The sequence below is a fragment of the Pezoporus occidentalis genome, unplaced genomic scaffold (assembly GCF_034315485.1).
Source record: "Pezoporus occidentalis ecotype Australia unplaced genomic scaffold, CSIRO_AGI_Poc_V1 ctg31, whole genome shotgun sequence".
In the NCBI taxonomy this organism is placed as follows: domain Eukaryota; kingdom Metazoa; phylum Chordata; class Aves; order Psittaciformes; family Psittacidae; genus Pezoporus; species Pezoporus occidentalis.
In genome coordinates this window covers 516,581-534,093 of record NW_026915052.1, presented here as the reverse complement: position 1 = coordinate 534,093, position 17,513 = coordinate 516,581, and the positions used below count along the sequence as shown (strand labels likewise).

At 39.6% G+C, this 17,513-nt stretch overlaps 1 protein-coding gene and 1 long non-coding RNA gene across 2 annotated transcripts in view; both read right to left on the bottom strand.

Moving 5' to 3' along the window:
• Positions 1 to 5,106: 5,106 nt before the first annotated feature.
• Positions 5,107 to 17,513, bottom strand: part of VRK1 (VRK serine/threonine kinase 1) — a 342,112-nt gene continuing 329,705 nt past the window's right edge. Inside the window, exon 12 of the mRNA XM_062627870.1 lies at positions 5,107 to 5,163. Within this exon, the coding sequence (XP_062483854.1) occupies positions 5,122 to 5,163 (42 nt within the window). The 3' untranslated portion in view covers positions 5,107 to 5,121. The remainder of the gene's footprint in view (positions 5,164 to 17,513) is intronic.
• On the bottom strand, positions 6,907 to 16,154 carry LOC134168336 (uncharacterized). Its single transcript, XR_009966499.1, has 5 exons — positions 15,873 to 16,154; positions 14,831 to 14,892; positions 13,228 to 13,341; positions 9,953 to 10,046; positions 6,907 to 8,716 (listed from the first exon to the last, which is right to left on the bottom strand). It is a non-coding gene; the product is annotated as an uncharacterized LOC134168336 (long non-coding RNA).

Here is a 17,513-nt window from a genome sequence, read left to right as displayed (position 1 = left end):
TAGGACCAAGTTAAATTTTCATTCAAAAGGTGCTACTTTTTGAATGTGCATAGTCTTCCCAACAAGGCAGGGACAGCCTTGCAAAGGAAATAGACATCACTGGACAAAATCCTAGTACCACACAAGTTCAAGTTCTGGAGTTTCCATCTCTCTTGCCCCTAGAGCTTTCTCTTTCCTTGACACACTAAATTTAGAAAGAAATCTTGTAAGGGAAGAAAAGAAATTATCTAGCACAGAAGAACTAACCCTATGCCTGCAAGATTCCTGAAAACAACATGAGTTTCCTATGAAGACTGCATGAATAATTATTGAGTGGTAACGGCATTTTTTTCTTGTTTAGAATATTTTTCCCTGTCCATCAAATACTCATATTCTATTAGACTATTTTTCTCATTAAAATTCTCGGTAACAGTTGAGAACTGCAAAATTTAGCTGAAGTTAATGGCAAAGAAGGCTTAAACTGACTTTGGACACCTTCGGGAACTTGACTCAGTTCCGGTTTGTCCTTAGGGTCAAGCCATAGCTATTGCCAAAAGTCCTTAATTCATATCAAGTATTTGACCTTTAGGGCTACATATTTGTAGTGCTCTGCTCCTCCACAAAAAAAAAAAAAAAAAAAAAAAAAAATGCTAAGACAAAAAAAAAATGGCATGTTCTTAGCTGTAGTGTCCCAGCAACAGAGGTGTTGAAGCATCATCAAAACCTCTTCCTGCAGGACAGAGACTGCAAATTCAGCTTTGGGGCAGCGATTTGCCAAAGAGCAGCACAGGTCTGCCACAGAAATTGTAATCTAGAGCATGTTCATGTGTCCTCTGTGCCCTGTTAGTGCTTCTTGTGAAAGATTGGCAATCAATTAGCAAAATGTTATGCCAGCAGCAGATCAATGCAAACTGTGGTGCTTTCCAACAATTATAATGCTAGATCATGACTGAATAAGACATCAGGTGGACTGCAAAATATAGCATGACACTGCCATACTGTTAAGCTTTAATTAGTTAAGGCAGCATAGAGTCTCCCTGGAAGAAGATGCTCATATTTCTTAGAAATGCAGACACTCTTTTATAGAAATATGAATTAAGAATAACTGGTTTTTATATGCAAGGTGAAGGCAGAGGAAGGAATTAGGGCATGAAATCCTCACAGGACAGTTCATGAGCTTTTTTTTTCTGGGTGATGTTCGAAATATAAGTACACCCTGAAGAACAACGAGTAATAGTCTAGATACAATAGTATAAGTACCAGGAAGTGCTGTAAACATATGGCACAAGTGCAGTGTGCGCAACAGGAAAGAGAAGAAAGACTAAAATTGTTAGTTTTACTCTTTCCTGCCTCTGCCACTGACACTCTGTGAGACCTTTACTGATGCACTTCACTCATTACCAAAACCGAAAATAAAATGTGTGCCATAAAGGTACTGCATGTCTTAACTATCTGCAGAAGTATTCTGATCTGTGAATTAAAAAGCCATAAAAGAAATTGAATCTCAGTGCTGAATACAGAAGAAACATTGGGGGGGAGGAAGGCAGGGGGGAAACCAACCCCAAAACAAAACACAGAAACATTGACTTGCCTAATTATGAACATGTCTTCTACAGCAAACTGGCAGTGGTGATACGGCCCTGCCTCAGACAACAAGAAGCACTGCATAAAAATTGTTGACCAATAAGGTTATAGCAAGGAGTGTTAATGCATTCTTACAGCAAAATGTCGTATCAAGTTTCTGTATGGAATTTGAAGTTTATGGATTTGCAGAACGGAGCAATTTCCAATGAACAGAGGAGTTTATCCTAAGTATAGTCACTTCAGTTAAAAAATGAATGGGTTTGCAAGCATATGGTGAAGAATAGTTAAAAATGACTGAAGTACTCTTCAGATTATTGAAGCAATCTAGGAAATCTAAATTGATCTGCAGTGCCCATGCCCAAAGCACCCTATTCACTTCCAAAATGAAGTGCTCTTAAAAAAAAAAAAAAAAAAGTGAAACATTGCATTTGGAAAGGATGGAGCACTTCAGTTTCTTTTAGACACATCTTTTGGAAGCAAATCAAAAAGCGTTCTATCATTGTAGGCAAACTCATGAATGATTTAAAAATTGTGAAAATTGAACCCTATTTAAAACAAAAGGAGAAGAAATATTGAAAAGAATAATGCTAACCCACTCCTGCCCTGAAACCCACTGAAAGTGAAATGGAGATGGAAAAAAAAGTAGGCAAAAGAAAACATCCATACCTTCAAGTGATTAAACAGAATTGTAGGGATATCTCTGACCTGTTCTGTATGCTTTGCAGAGATACACAAATCAATACACTGCTGGAGCAGTAGAAGAGTCTTGGGAATAGATGGTGACCCTATCTCCTCATCTTTGACTACGTGAACTTCCTTCACATCACAGAAAATGCTTCTCCTCCTTCCTGGTTGTAACTGAGTGCTTGCTCCCTTAACAGCTGCATTTGCACAGGACTCCTTAACAACTTTTTTTGTATGGATTTTCCTTTGTCTGGTAAGAGACATCTTGCACAGGCTGATGCTACAGATTTGGTTGCTATTTAGTCAGGGTTAAAGCTCCAGATCTTTACTGTGTAGAACTAGGGAGAATTTCAGCTTTCATTTAACATAAGAGTGTGTTTTCTAGCCCTTATAGTTCATGATAAAAACTTGGAAATTTGTCCCCAAGAAACTATAGGCTCCAAATCCCAGCAGGCAAATAGAAAAATCTCCCCTTTCGCATCCCTCCCCACACAAACCATATTATTTTTAAAGCTCAGTATTTAGAAACTATCTTTGCAACTACAGAACATTCGGGTCTGGCAATCTCTCTTTGCTTTGCCTCCCTCCTGGTATGCAAAGTTTCCTCGTGAGCTAAGATTAAACCAAGATCCAGGAGAGGGTCCCAGTTTGACCTACACTGCACTGAAGGAAATGAGACAAGCCTGAATCTGGGAACTCAGCCTCTTCACGAATCAAGGCAGAGGAGTTGCCCCTCCTGGAGTGGCTGCTGGAGCAAAGGTACAGACTGGCAGCACTCTGCCACACTGGGAGAAATCCAGGGAGGGCTTATGTCTGTGGGACCAAGGAATGCTGCAAGCCCCTCTCCGAGGAAAGAAGGAGAGTCAGATTTGCTGCCAACAAAATTAGGGCTCTCTTCCAGCATTCAGAAACGTACATACATTTATATATTTGCCAAATGGCTTTTCTGTGCAGAAGCTCATGTGTTGTGGCTGCGCAACGCTGAGTGAAAAGAGCACCCAAATTGCGGAGCATTGTGGGTGGGGAGGTGGCACTGGGTGGATGATTCTACCTGAGGTTGGGGGAGACAGCTAGAAACATTCATCTTCTGCCTGCCAAGAAAAAGGCTTGCACCTGATCACCTTTGTGCAAGAGCAGGAGACCCACTGCTGATCAAAGTGCTTAGGAAGCTCTAGTCTTTCCCTGATTTTGTTACTGTTCATATGTGTCCTGCTGTTGCTGTCTGCAGCACAAAAGCCTTAATGGTGACCAGGCCCCATTGAACCCAGCAACAAAACCATAGGAGATAATTGTAAAGAGCTTACATTGAAATCTGACAAGATGGGCAAAGGGCAGAAGGAATGAAACATTATTATTCCAGTCTCAGGTCCTCTAAGTCCCACACCAGTGTCTTAACTATAAAAGATTTACCCTCCTCCTATGACTTCAGTGAACAGAGGAGCAACCATTAAAAAAATCAGATCCTGTTTTCCCACTGCACTCCTGGAAACAATCCACAATAAAATTTCCAGCATACATCTGTGCTTAGAAGGAAAAAAATATATAAAAGGGGACATTCTTGACAAACATGCCTATGGTTCATGAGTAACCTTGGAAAAAAAGGAGGCAGTTTAGATAGAACCAGTTATGAATGCAAAAAGAAGGTTTTCCTTGCTATGACCACAGCCAGTATTTGCTCAGTAGAGAAGCAGGTGACACAAGACAATCTGCATGCAGCCGAAGGCTGATGAAAAGCTTGTTTGTGCTCAGTGTGCTAGAGAAGTTGTTCGGGAACAGTTACGTAAAGATTAGCCCTGTAACACTGCCAAATACTTTGTGTTATTATGTGCTGTGTTTGTGCCAGGCAGCCCCACATGTCAGAGCTGCCTCATAGGGCAGTTTTAACATGCACACCCACATTTTCAGAGAGCTCAGAAGAATGAAAAAAGCCACAGAGGAAGCAACTCTGACCTCGTTCGCATGGTTGCTGCTGCCTATTCCCGTCAGCTTATACCTGCCTCAGTGCAACTAGCATAGAACTGGAAAGGCACGTCCACCACATTTTGGAGATGGCTGTCCTCACCTCCTCTCCTCCCCCTGACCCATCATGTTCCCTCAGAGAATCCCAGCTGCATGGATTAAAAAAAAAGTAGCAAATCAACCATGTGGGAGCATACAAATTTAATGTCGGCTAAACAGGAAGGCTGTCTAGATAACTCAATGATTGGAGTTATGCAGGTCACAAGTCTAGGGAGTAAGGAGCTCACAATGTTTCTTTTCTTTTCTCCCTTGCTCTGTTTTCTTCACAAAAGTGCATTAAACAATGATTCTTTCTCCTTTAAAAATTTATGAACAAATGATGAAAATGAGAGAGCAAAAAGCTCTGGCCGTAGCCACACACATAGCACAGTCTGCACTCTGCAACCTCCCTCATGTGCCCTCCTCTCCCAGTGTACCTCCAGCCTGATCCAAAATGCTAATTCCCATGATGCCCACAACCTCATGGAGGGAGACACTTCTCAACAAAGCTCACAGGTATTACATGTGTGGGACCTACCTGTCCTGGCAGGGAGTGGACATGGAGCCCAAGACCCAGAGGAAAATGTTGTTTCATCTGTCCAGCAAACTCCTTTCATTTGCACTACAGGTCTCAGTTACAAGGATATCACAGCCACAAAGAAAAAAAAAGTCTGTCTGCAAGCATAAATATAGACCTCTTTATCTAAACTGGTATCAAAAGTGGCACCATCCTCTTACAAGGCCTGGACACAGCTGTATCCGTGTAGCTTGCCTGATGAGAAAGGGGCAATAAATAACTAACAGGAATGACAGGTTTTACTCTATGGGCAGATTACCAGTACTTTACAAGATAGAAAACTGCCCTTAGTTTTCCACTCATATTCTCTCTCCATCTCCATAGAATAGCTTTCTCTTTTTCTTTTCTTCCTTTTTCATTTTAAATATATTTTCTACATTTATTTATTTATCAAGCATTCCTTTTAGTTTTTTACTTTTCTTTTTCATCTTCTTTATTCTCACTTATCTTCAGCTTTGGACTTTTTCAGTTTAAGTATCTCTCCAGTTTTTCTAATATTCTACATCTTTTCACTACTTTGTATTTCTGTGTCTCCTCCTCTCTATTCTTTGCCTGTCTGCTTGCCTTTTCCTTATATCTCTTTCTCTTTATTCATTGCCTTTACTCAATCCCCTGTGATGGTGATTCTTTTCCTTCCCAGCTCCGTTTTCAAAGTCCTGTTCTTACATTCTGTTCCTTACTGTGATCATTTCACATTCCCTTTTTTTTTCTCCTGTTGTTCTTATTTGTATAACTTATTGCCATAGTGCCCAGAGATCTAATCTTGACTGTCCTTTCATCACCACTGCCATCACCCTTCTCAGTGATCTACTTAGAGTGGGCATTCCTAGTCTCAAATATCTTTCTTTTATTACATCTGCAGATAGGGCCTGGCTGGCAATGGAAATGTTAGGATTAGCTTGTCATTGCAGTATATTGTGAAAACAGCTTTTGGCTCCAAGGGCAGTCTGCCATGGAGTCTGCAGAGAAAGGTCCACACCACGACATGATCCTATGGAGAAAGCCAATTCATTTATTACAGGGTACTTGCCAGTAGTTTCAAAAGGCACAAACTCCTCTGACAGCTCTAATTGCTCCACAATAAGGCTGGCAGGTAACTGTAGAGAGAAAACAGACTCTAGCAGGACTCTTCCCTAGGATTGTCCTCAAGATGAAAACTGTAAGTGAAGATATCTGGGTATGCGTGGCACAGAAGACTCTACCACAGTAGGGATAATCCCCACTGGAAAAGGGGACAAAATTATTCAGAGCACCTCACACCCGGAGAATGACATATTTTTCTGAGTACTTTTAACAGAGTAAGTCTAGTAATAATATAATAAAGTGTTTAAACAAACAAAGCCAAACACCACCACCTCCCCCCCAAAAAAAACACCAAAAACCAGCAACAAAAAAAACACACACACAAAAAAAACACAAAAAAGAAAACAACAAAAACCAAATAACAAATAGCACACCTCCCTCCTCCCCCCCTCAAAAAAAAAAAAAAAAAAAAAAAAAACATACCAGACCATTGTGGAGCTTTTTTGGTTGCAATGAGAGTATTTCAAGCCAGTTCTCACCTGTCATAAAGTACAGTTATACGGAAACCCTCTACTTGCTTCCACTTACCTTGTACTGAATTATCTATGTTTTCAGATAGCAAACTTTGGCCTTAGAAGGCTGAACTTTTTTGTGGATTTTTATATCTTTGAGAAACTGAGCCACAGAGCTTTGCTGGATGGGAATGGTATCCAGGACCACAACAGAAGAGACAGCACCTGCTTTTTTCTAGAAGGATAAAATATAGACAATGACTAGTTGTACCACTGCAAAAGGAGCACCACAAAACTGGGGCAGGTTGAACTTCCCTTACCCTGACATACTGCACTGTGTGCCATAACTATGAAAGGTCTTCAATCTAAAGGACTGTGAAAACCAGAGGAAAGAAACAAAAAAAGGAAGAGGGTTGTAGTGACATAAGGAAAAAAGTGGCTGCAGGAATACTCAAATAAGGCAGGAAGGGAGAGAAAAGAGAGAAACAGAGATCAGAATAAAATTTAGAGTAATACAGCTGTTTAAAAAAAATGCTACTTATGGAAAAATGACTGAACAGCTAGCCCGCAGTTACTGGGCTTTTTCTCTTCTTTCCTTTTTGGAGGCAAATGGGTCTTAACCCATCAGTGCAAGTTTGTCAGGTCTCTGGCCATGTACACAGTTATAACATTGGACAGAAGAGCGAGTAGCACTGATACATATTACACCAACTTTTATGTTTTCAGTCACCAATATCTCTCCCAGGCTTGTTTCATCTGCAGGTGCACATTATATTTGCTTGGCTCCTTCCACATGCTTCCATTCTTTTTTGTAACAAATGATGGACATTTAAACGCTTTCCACACAAATGTGGGAGGATAAATCAGAGGCTTCAGCCAAATCTACACTGTCTGGCCAGTAGCATAAAAATTTTTTTTGGTATCACAATTTTCTTTCTTGTGCTATACAGCATGAGTGAGTTTTACCCGGGCATTTTGAAGGGCATTAAACATCTCGGGGAGCAGATCCACAGTCATCCCACAAACCAGAAAAATGGGAAGACTGCTTGTTTTGCTTGTGAGGACAAAGATTTTATACTAATGCAACAGTGTTTGATGCTGCTAGCAGGGATATGTATTCATGCTGTGCATCCTTAGCTGTATAAAAAATAGATCAAGAGAGGCTATATTTTATTATTTTGGAAAGAGAAGGAGAGAGAAAAAGAATGAAGCTTAATTTGTTTGAAATGTTTCTAAATTTTAAACATAAAAAAAACATGAAAAAAAAGAACATTTAAAACATAAAAATCCCTATCAACCTGTAGCTCAAATTATTAATTTAGCATACAAAATTAAAAGAACAGTTATTATTGAACCCAGGAGATAGGGACAGATGGGAAAAGACAAGGAAATTAAAGGGGAAAGACTATTATTTTAATGCATTCAACTTCTTACATAAAAATGGGGATTTTGTCTGTTAAATCTTGATGTGCACAAAATCAGCCTGGTCTAAATGTCTTAGTCATGGCAGGGGGGTAAAAAGGAGAATATTTGAGAATAATGTGAATTAAAAAGGCAAGTTAGTTTAAATTTCTGTTTGGTAGGGCCTGAGGCCTACAACTCTGATGGGAATACGCTGTAGCCGGAGGGCTGATGAATGCCCCTAATGAAGTTGGACAACCTAGAATACATGCATAAAATGATTTTAAATATTGATATGATGTCATTGTGTGTCTGAAGACATTGAAATGTTCATTTTCAGAGCCAGACAGGTTGCGCTTAATTTATTATGGGGAGGGGAACGAATATTTACATTTTTTAATGTAGCAATAAAACAATTATGGGATTTAGGGAGAAAGAAAATATTCATGCTTCTTGGGGAGCAAAAATGCATGTTGTGATGTAAATGACTTAGAGGAGCTTATACCAGCAGATATTAAGAAATACTGTTTCCCTTTTTCCTTCCTGATAATTCAATACATTCATAAAGTATGTAAAGTAAAAGGACCCTTTGACCAATGTTAATTACATTTAACCTGTTATATATATAGTAGAAGGAACAGCTTAAATATATCATCAAGGATGACTAACTTACCGATATATTCTGAATGTGTCTATTATAACGTTTCCATGACATTGCCTGGTTTTCAGAACAATCCTTAGCATGAAGAAAAGGAGACATGGTGTTATAATGGTACGTTCAGTTCTGTTGTGATATGAAAGTTTTTACTGAGAATGCCTAAGGGCAGCTGTCTGCCTCGTGTGTTCAGTATTATGGATGTATAACACATAGGGGTGGAAGTGTATTAAAGGCAGAGCCATTGCAGTCTGTTGGAGGTTGTTGGTGCTAAGGTCCAACCCTGATGATCCCCAGACCAAGCTAAAAAAAACCTTAAATCCTTTGCAAAAAATTGCCTAGGATACTTCTTTCGCTGGTTCTTTTGTTCCTGGCTGACACACACCCCTACCTGCAAAGAAAAAACACTTAAGATTGCATTTCAGTTCTACTGCAAATTGGAGCAGCCTCTTTATACATGGATGTGTTTTGGGAGTGATTTTCTGTTTCTACAAAGCATAAGTTTGGCATTGTCTGCACTTATGATATGTGCTAGCAAGCAGAAATGGAAACTTTCACATCTCTCTGGTCCCATGCGCACCTTTCAACCAGTAGTTTAAACCAATTTCGAATAGTTAAGCATATGCCTAACTCAAAGCATCTCACTGAGGCTTCCTCTGCATGAAGATATGTAACTATGTGCTGAATCATGACCTGTATAATTACAGACACAGCTTAACATCAAACAGGTTCTTTAAAGGTGTCACACACTGCACTGCATTGCTCCACTTAACATATCGCAGACACTAGAAATACAGCCTATGATATGGGCAGAGCTCTTGCTCTATCCAGCCTTGAGGTAAGCTCCAGAACGGGTAAAATACTTTCAGGAATACAATGGTAAAATGGCCAGAGAAGCAGTCTTCCACTGGACACCCTTCCTCTTCCTGCAACATATATATCAAAAATGACTGGATGGGAAAATGAGGCAGAGGGAGACAAAACCTGAACAATATGCCTGGGCATAGTCATCCAATACGAAAAAGAGATGATAGAAAAATTAGTGCGAAGGGCAGCATGGCCGAGAAAACGAATGTGAGGAATTCGTATCTTTTTTTAGTGAGCAAGACAGATAATTGAGGAGGACTGGTCAGAGATGTGTAAGGCCATATACTGCCCAGAAGAAGCATGCACGCATTGATTACTCCTCTTCCCACAGTATCAGAAGGAAGGGGCACCCAATGAAATGAGCAAGCACCACATTTACAACGGAAGCCAGTTTTTGCACTGATCACATAATTGGGTAAATTTTCTGCTGCAAGATGATTACAAGAGACAAAAATACTAACAGATTTGAAAGATTAGACAAATTTATAAAGGATAGCTTCTTACATCTGGATATAACCTCTGATTCAGGAAATTGCTAAACCATCGATTGTCAGGAAAAAAAAATCACTTCATATGTCTCCTGTTTCCTCTGTTTTTCCCCTAACCATCCATTCCTGTTAATGCCAAATAGTAAACAGTACTAGAAACTCTTATGAACAAGGTACATACAACCTGTGGATGTGTACTAGTTTATCTCTACTGGCTAGCCACCAGAAAGCAAACTGATTTTTGTCATTCTTGACCCATTTCATCCAAACAGAACCAACTGTCAATAGGGAATGAGTTATGGATTAAGAACACTGCAAACAGAAAAGCCTCTACAGGCCCACTCTTGGCGCATGTGTGTATGAACCTCCACATGCACATTCAAAACTTAGCCTGATGCCCAGCTCTTGGTCATGCATCCTCAACTTTCCTGAACCACCATGTTTCACACCATGTCTCAGCAACTATTTGCTGGGTTTTACATGACATGTGTTACAGCTATTTAAAACTAATTTCAATTAAGGAATGGATCAGATCTCATGATGATTCCAGCTACCCTCTTTTCTGAAGTGATTGCCCTGGAAGGAGAGTGTTTGGATCTCAATTTGGTAATCAAATAGCCAAACTATGTGATTAGACTACATCAAATTAGTGACCATTCACCAGCTGACGCCCCCAACTAATGCCTCCTGCCACTAATTGACTTTATTTCCACTTCCTTTAATGAGAGCTACCTGTTTTCAAGATCTTAACTGGATTTACATGCCTTTCAGATTGGTCCTTTTGATAAACATCCTGCCTCTCTCCTTCTCTTCACTTATCCCTACCAGTATCAGCCCTCTCACCTTCCAACCCTTTTTTCTCTTTTTTCTTTCATACACTTCTATCTTTAAGCTGCAGATCTCAAATAAATAAGCAGTATAAGTTTGGACAATATACAGTGACACATTGTGAAAATTCAGTGTAAGAAGGTGGATGAGCTCTGCCTTTGAGCAGAAAGCTGTCCCCAGAACAAAGAAACCTGGACTGGCTGAATGGTCTTAGCATAAGGTCAGGATCCTTTGACTGCAGGGATCTTCCTAAACTTTACCTGCTCAGGCCTGAGGGGTGGAGCATGGCCAGCAACAGAAAATCACGCCTGAGCCCTGCACGTCCTAAATTCAGCCTCATATAATGTGGCCAGTCAAAAATACCACCTCTCGTATGCCTGCCCCTTGCACTGCCTATGTGCATGGGGTGGTGTAAGGCAACCCAGAGAAGGCAACCTCAGAGGGCACAGAGCACTCTTGCCCCATGGGGTGCTGGCCACACTTTTGTCTGTAGGAACATATAATACACTACAGCTTTGCCCAGCTACCATGGTATATACTCTGGGTTATACAGCACAAACCAGAGCAACCCTCTGGCATCTAAATGGTGAGAGCAGAGCTGAGAGTGCTACACTTGTCTCCAAGTTGTGCTAAGTACAGAATAGCCTTTGTCCTCTGCTTGTAAGTGACAGATCGGCCACATACACAGTCTGGATCAGGCTGCCCGCAGATTTGGCTTAGGACTATATAGGTTAATGAATATCACTTATCATTCATGGAAAGTTTGACTATACAATACACATTGCCAAGAAAAACAACTGTACGTTAGTATCATTCACTGCTAATATGGGACACAAAGGAATTTTCAAAGACCTTCATCCATGAAGGATGGAAAAAGCATGAGCATGGTAAGAAGACATTTAAAAAAAAAAAACAAAACCCACCTTTAGTTTGTTCCTAAATATCAACATTATTTTAAAATATTATAACACTCGTAGATTAGAAAAGTGATCTTAGCTGTGTAAAATTGCATTCATGAAACAGAAAGTAGCATTATTTTAATGCTCTTAAAATTGAAATAATAAACTTTAATTCATTTTTTCAGCTGAAAAAAACCCTTATCTGAATATAATTATCAATTGTAATTCAAAGTGAAAATATGTTTCAATTCATGTTTAACTTTTTGACACTTTTGTATTGTTACATATACAATTTCAAAATCATTTGATGTATTTTGTTTCATCTTTTACAAGACAACTGAAAAGCTTTCTACAGTATGGGCCAAAGCAAAATTCTCATTCCTAAAGGATTGTGTTCACTCAGCTTATCTTTTTTATGTGTATAAAAATAGCCTCTTTATTTGTTTTCTGCTAATCGGCAATCATCATTAGAAATAATTGACAATAGGATTTGTCTGGAGAGCTGTAAAATTTTTAGAATACGTTTGCAAGGCTGATTTAAAAATCACATAGTATAATACATATTACAACATATTGTCTCAGCCACCTTAGAAGAAATCATTGATACAACTGAGTAAGCCAGCACTGGCCTTGATGGAATAGCATTGGCACAAAAGAAATAGTGCAGTAATGCATTCCCAAGAATTGAGAGCTAATAGAGAGCAACACAAAGGATATTACCCAGGATGTAATACTCTAATTCTCATACATACCACTTCATTTTACATCAGGATGCAGAAGAGAACCTTTGGGAGAAAAAGGGGAGGATGAGGTACAAGGGTTTGTCCGTGAATAGAGGAATCTGATTCACCTATAAAACCTTTCTGGCCCAAGCGCAAGGCACACGTGTTCAGTGACACTAGGTGTGAATTTTAAGGAACTCTCTCAAGCTAACCATTTTTCCAGCATTCCAGATCTGCCCTTCAGTTTTGTTCCTCCTCTACAACTGCCTTCTCATCTTGAGCAGGAAAGTCCCATACTGGTAAATGTCTGAGGGCAATAACCCTAGAGACTGATCTGAATTGTTTCATACAACTGTTGTTCACTCCTGAGAAATTTGGCTAGATCTGGATAATTTAGCAAAAGTATGTTTGGGGAGTTTTTAGTCACATTTGCTACACTTCTGTTGCTCTTGTGCCACAGCCCCACCATGCTATAACTTCACAGGAGCGTGACAGTCCCTATTCCAGAGCTTGCAGCAAGTGCTTCTGGCCAAGAAATGCAACTGAAAGAGGGAAAGGCAGGTTTCTTGGTCTCTGTGAATTCCTACATTTTGCTTAGTTTTTTGCCTCCCAACACCCGTCCTGTAAAAAACTTCAGATTTCTGAATCAACAACTCCAGAATCTTAATTTAAGATTGCCAGTCATTTACCACCCTTTCACAGCAACAGTTTCTTTGTGTGGGTGTGAGTGTGGGTGTGAGTGTGGGTGTGGGTGCGGGTGTGGGTGTGAGTGCGGGTGTGAGTGCTCATATGCCCCACACTTGCCATAATCTGAATCTCTTTACATTGTAGGACAGAGGTCTGCATCTCTGTTGTCCTGCGTCTTCAGGCAGGCATTTACATCACCGGGATGCACATGCTAACAGTTACTATTGTTATCAGGCACTGCCCACGCTGCACTCACCTAAATGGCTACATAAGATGCATGGCAAAGGACAATCAGCCTCCAGGTTTCTGGGCAAAGTACATACCTCTCGATTTTGTCATTGATTTGTCAGGAGCTGTATACTCAAGTAGATGGTTCAGAAGAGGATCCTTTAGGAAGAGTGTGGTCAGATTGACCTCACTTTCACTGAGCTGACAGCCTGGTGAAGAAAGTTAAACTGAATATCAAAATCATCAGCAAAAAATTCCTCTTTCTTTGATTGTACAGTTTAAGAGGAGCCATTCGAGCTCAATTTATTCTCTACACAGGAACTTCATTGATTATCTCAGACATTCATGCAGGAAGGAAGATGAGATAAGAAGAAAGTTCTATTTTTTTTTTTTTTAAGTGATTGCAAGATGGAGAAAACTGCTTTGTGAGTGTAATATATACCATAAAGTTCCCTTTGTGCAATCTTCTACTGAAAAGTGAGAAGAGTTTACCTTTCCTGAACAAAAGAAACATTAGAGATGGGCTGATGATTACTGAGGGCAGAGATATATGAATACTAGGATTAAGGTATATATTCAGATATAAGATTAGCATACAGAAAAAAAATAAGTTTTCTTGGCTAAAATATTGTGAAGGTTCTCCCATTGTCTTGTACAGTCAATCACCAGCACTGAGAAGAGACACTGATCACTATTCATTTTTTTCCAAACGGTATTCTGGTTTGATCTCAAGCTATCAACTATAATGGGGATTTCCACTGAATTTAAGAGGGAATCAATCCTGTTTCAAGACTGCTGCCATGAATGGAGATAGATGTTCAGTTGTGTTCTACCAAAGGCAAACAGACACTCCACCAGTCTTGCTGTGGTGGAAAATGTGGGACTGCAAGCCCAAACTCTAGAAGCACACAGAGGCACCGCATCAATGCTCCAAACACTTGTAGGTTACTGGAAAGGGTGAGGAAGCAATAAGTGTTTTATCTGAACTTTGGTGGTTGTAATAGGAATTGAATGGATTATGTATAAACATATGATGGGAGAGTCTCTGCTCTCAAGTCAGTTGCTCAAATGCCATTATCCCCTTCACTGAAAACATTGTACCTCCTAAGGAACCAGGCAAGCACTTTCACATGAGGGTAGTTCTTGTGCATTGATGCAGAAACTTCAAGTTTATAAATTTCTCAGGTTCATTTACATAGCACCAAAAAATCTTCAAAGGCAACCTCTTATGCAGGCAATATTTTATAGGCACATGCTTTGAAACGGTTGTTTCAATTAAGGACAACTAGTCATCATATGGGAAGAAACTGGAGGGGACAGCAAGGCTCAGTCAGAATGCTTTTGTGCTTTTTTGATCTTGGGATTGCTCTGTGTCAGTCCAGTCCTCTGGCAGAAGCCAAAGTGACATGTGAAATATATCAGTTGTGAGTGGCACTAAAAAGATGTTATGATTTGTGCTTTTATTCTTAACACTCTGCTGACAGCAGTTGAGTACTGGAATGGGAGCCCCTAGAATAACTGCACCAGCAAAACAGCTATACAACAGCCCTTCTACCTCAGCCCTAGCTGAGCAGCCTTTAAATCTCCATTACAAAACTCGTGGAAAGAGAGATTAATCTCACCCATATCTTAAAACAAAGAGCATCTCTACTGTCCCAGCTAGGCAAATATGAACTAAACCAGCAAAAACATTCTTACTTCACAGGCTGCTTCAGCAGGGTCACAGCAGAGCTGGCTGTAGGTAGTTCAAGAATTAAGAGCTGCAAAAGCAACTGGAAACGTGCCTCAGGGAGGAGCAAAGCAGATCAGTATGTGTACCATCTCTTCTATATCTGCTTATACTGGTATTAGATTTTGGTGTAAGCATAGGTTATACAGCATTTTAGTGAGGGACTCTTGAATTCCAATATCCTCTCTTACATTAACCCCTTTGTCCTTGGGCAAATCTCCTAACTTTTTTGACTCCTATCATTTATCTTCACAAATGCGAATAAAACTATACAGCCTATGTCATATTAGTGCTGAATGTTGGTATACTACTACTGATTTTAACCACAGATTTATACAGAAGTAGCATTTACCAGAAAGAGGTTGTAGAGAAGCTGTATCATGACACACCTTTTAAAAGCTCAGTACAAGGTAGAATATTCACATTTTGCATTTCTCTGGCACATGCATGCAGGGTGGGATGTTTTCTAATATTTATTGTCTCCCAAACACTCTGAAGCTGACAAATCAAGCATTATTAAATAGACACTTAAAAAAAATTACTCAGCTGCTAAACCAATCACTGTAGGTTGTAGCTCAAAATGAAGCTGGAAATCTGCACCTTTTAATAAAACAATCTGCTTGAGAGCTGATGATATTTGGTTATGGAATTTATCTGTAAATATAATTAAAAATTCAATGAGAGAGTGCTCTGAACTGAGGGGTAAATATTCAGCACGATGCAGAGTGCTCAAGCTACATGATTCCCATTATCGTTAATGGGAGTCCTACAGCTAAATCCCTAAGCATCACGCTAAAAATTTACCCCCTAGTGTTTGCAGATGGAACAAAAGGATTATTGTACATACCAGCAGAAAATAAAGTTACCACTGACATTTTGACCAGAAAGCTTCCATCAGGATTGATCAGAGAAAGATTTAGACTACTAATTTCCCTGCAGACTGTTTCTTTGGGGTTTCTCCCATCTGAAAAAAAAACGTTCTTGATTTTTATTTAATTCCTTTCTATTTACTGGTTTTCACATCATTATAGCTCTCAAATTCCTCTCCTTCTGGCTTCCTACCAGAGCACTTCTCTCTGCTTCACACCAGGCTTCCTGGCTTCAGTGTGCACAATTTCAGGTTCCTGAACCTCACACATAATGGAAGTAAGGACAGAAGAAAAGTACATATGCCAATGACCTTTCAGCTGAGTTGGCCAAGTGTGCAAATTTACCCAGCAATAAAATGCTGCAGGGAACTTTGGGGTGATTAAAAAGTTGAGGGGGAGGGGAACACACACAAGCAACTTCATTCTTTCCTGGTTTACACCTTCTGCTCTTCTTGGGTCAGGGCTACCAGCTGTCAAGTGTCCCTACCCCTCTTGAAATCAATGACAATTCAGGAGTTGAAGCCTGATGGTGCGAGAAGATTTAACAAGCATCCTCGATTAGGTATGGGCTGGAGCTAAACAATGCAATCCATTAATTTTTCTAGGTGCTTTTTTATAACACTTTCCTAGATAATGGAAACAATGTTTCTGACTCATTTTTTTAAAAGGTATATATATATATATACACACACACATACCAAAATGAGAGAAAACCTCTAAAAGTCAAATTTCCTTTCTCGATTTCACTTATTCTAACTCAAAAATAGCCAAAGGCATTTATTTATCCTTTATAGACCTTGCTGCAGTCCTGAGTGAATTTTTATGGGTGAGTTTTAAAGCCCTCAACAATAGGGGCTTATAATGGAAACACTGATAGACTGTTACTATAGTGCCGGTCATAAATACAATGCAATTTTATTTTATACAACATTCTTCATACAAAATATCACAAAATGGTTTACAGTAAGCATCAACTTCAAGCTAAAGCAAAGTGAAAAATAATTTAAATGTGAAATTTCAATGACTTCAGCAAGGGGGAAAGAATTCCTTACAGGATAATACAAATAAAAGTGCAAGATTTCTCCAGCCAGGCTTTCCTGTAGAAAGCTCTTAGAAGGCTGAGAATACATGCATAAAAAGTACCCTTCTCTCAAAAATTCAAGATTTCAGCTCCTTGTTCCTCTCTTTAACTTTGTATACTCATGAAGCTCCATTACACACCTCAGCAAAGACATTTGTTAAATATTCTGGCAGGATCAGGCCTAAACCCCTGAAATGTCGTCAATTTCAAAAGGGCTAAGGGCACCTGACAGCTTGTAGCCTCATAGCCCTGACCCAAGAAGAGCAGAAGGTGCATATCAGTAAAGAATGAAGTTGCTTGCCTGAGTTCCCCTCCCCCTCAACTTTTTAATCACCCCCAAAGTCCCCTGCAGCATTTTATTGCTGGGTAAATAATATAATGAAAAAGTGCCTACATAACACAAGCCACATGGGCACAGACAGCTATTAAAGCTGAAATGATTTATTTCGTAACAATCCGAGGTAGCACACTTTAACTCTAGGTATAGCAACCCCTCCATTTCTGCTTGCCTCATTTGCATAGGTAATTGACAGCTTGTTAACAGCTCATTAGGAACACTGAAAACCATGTGACAGATACAAACCTAGTGCTAGAGGGGAGAAAATCTGTGAATTACAGTATATTGAAAACTCAATCAGATTCAGAATTACAGGTCACAAAACAAGTCGGTTATTTTATTAGGTTAAAAAAATTAAAAGGTTA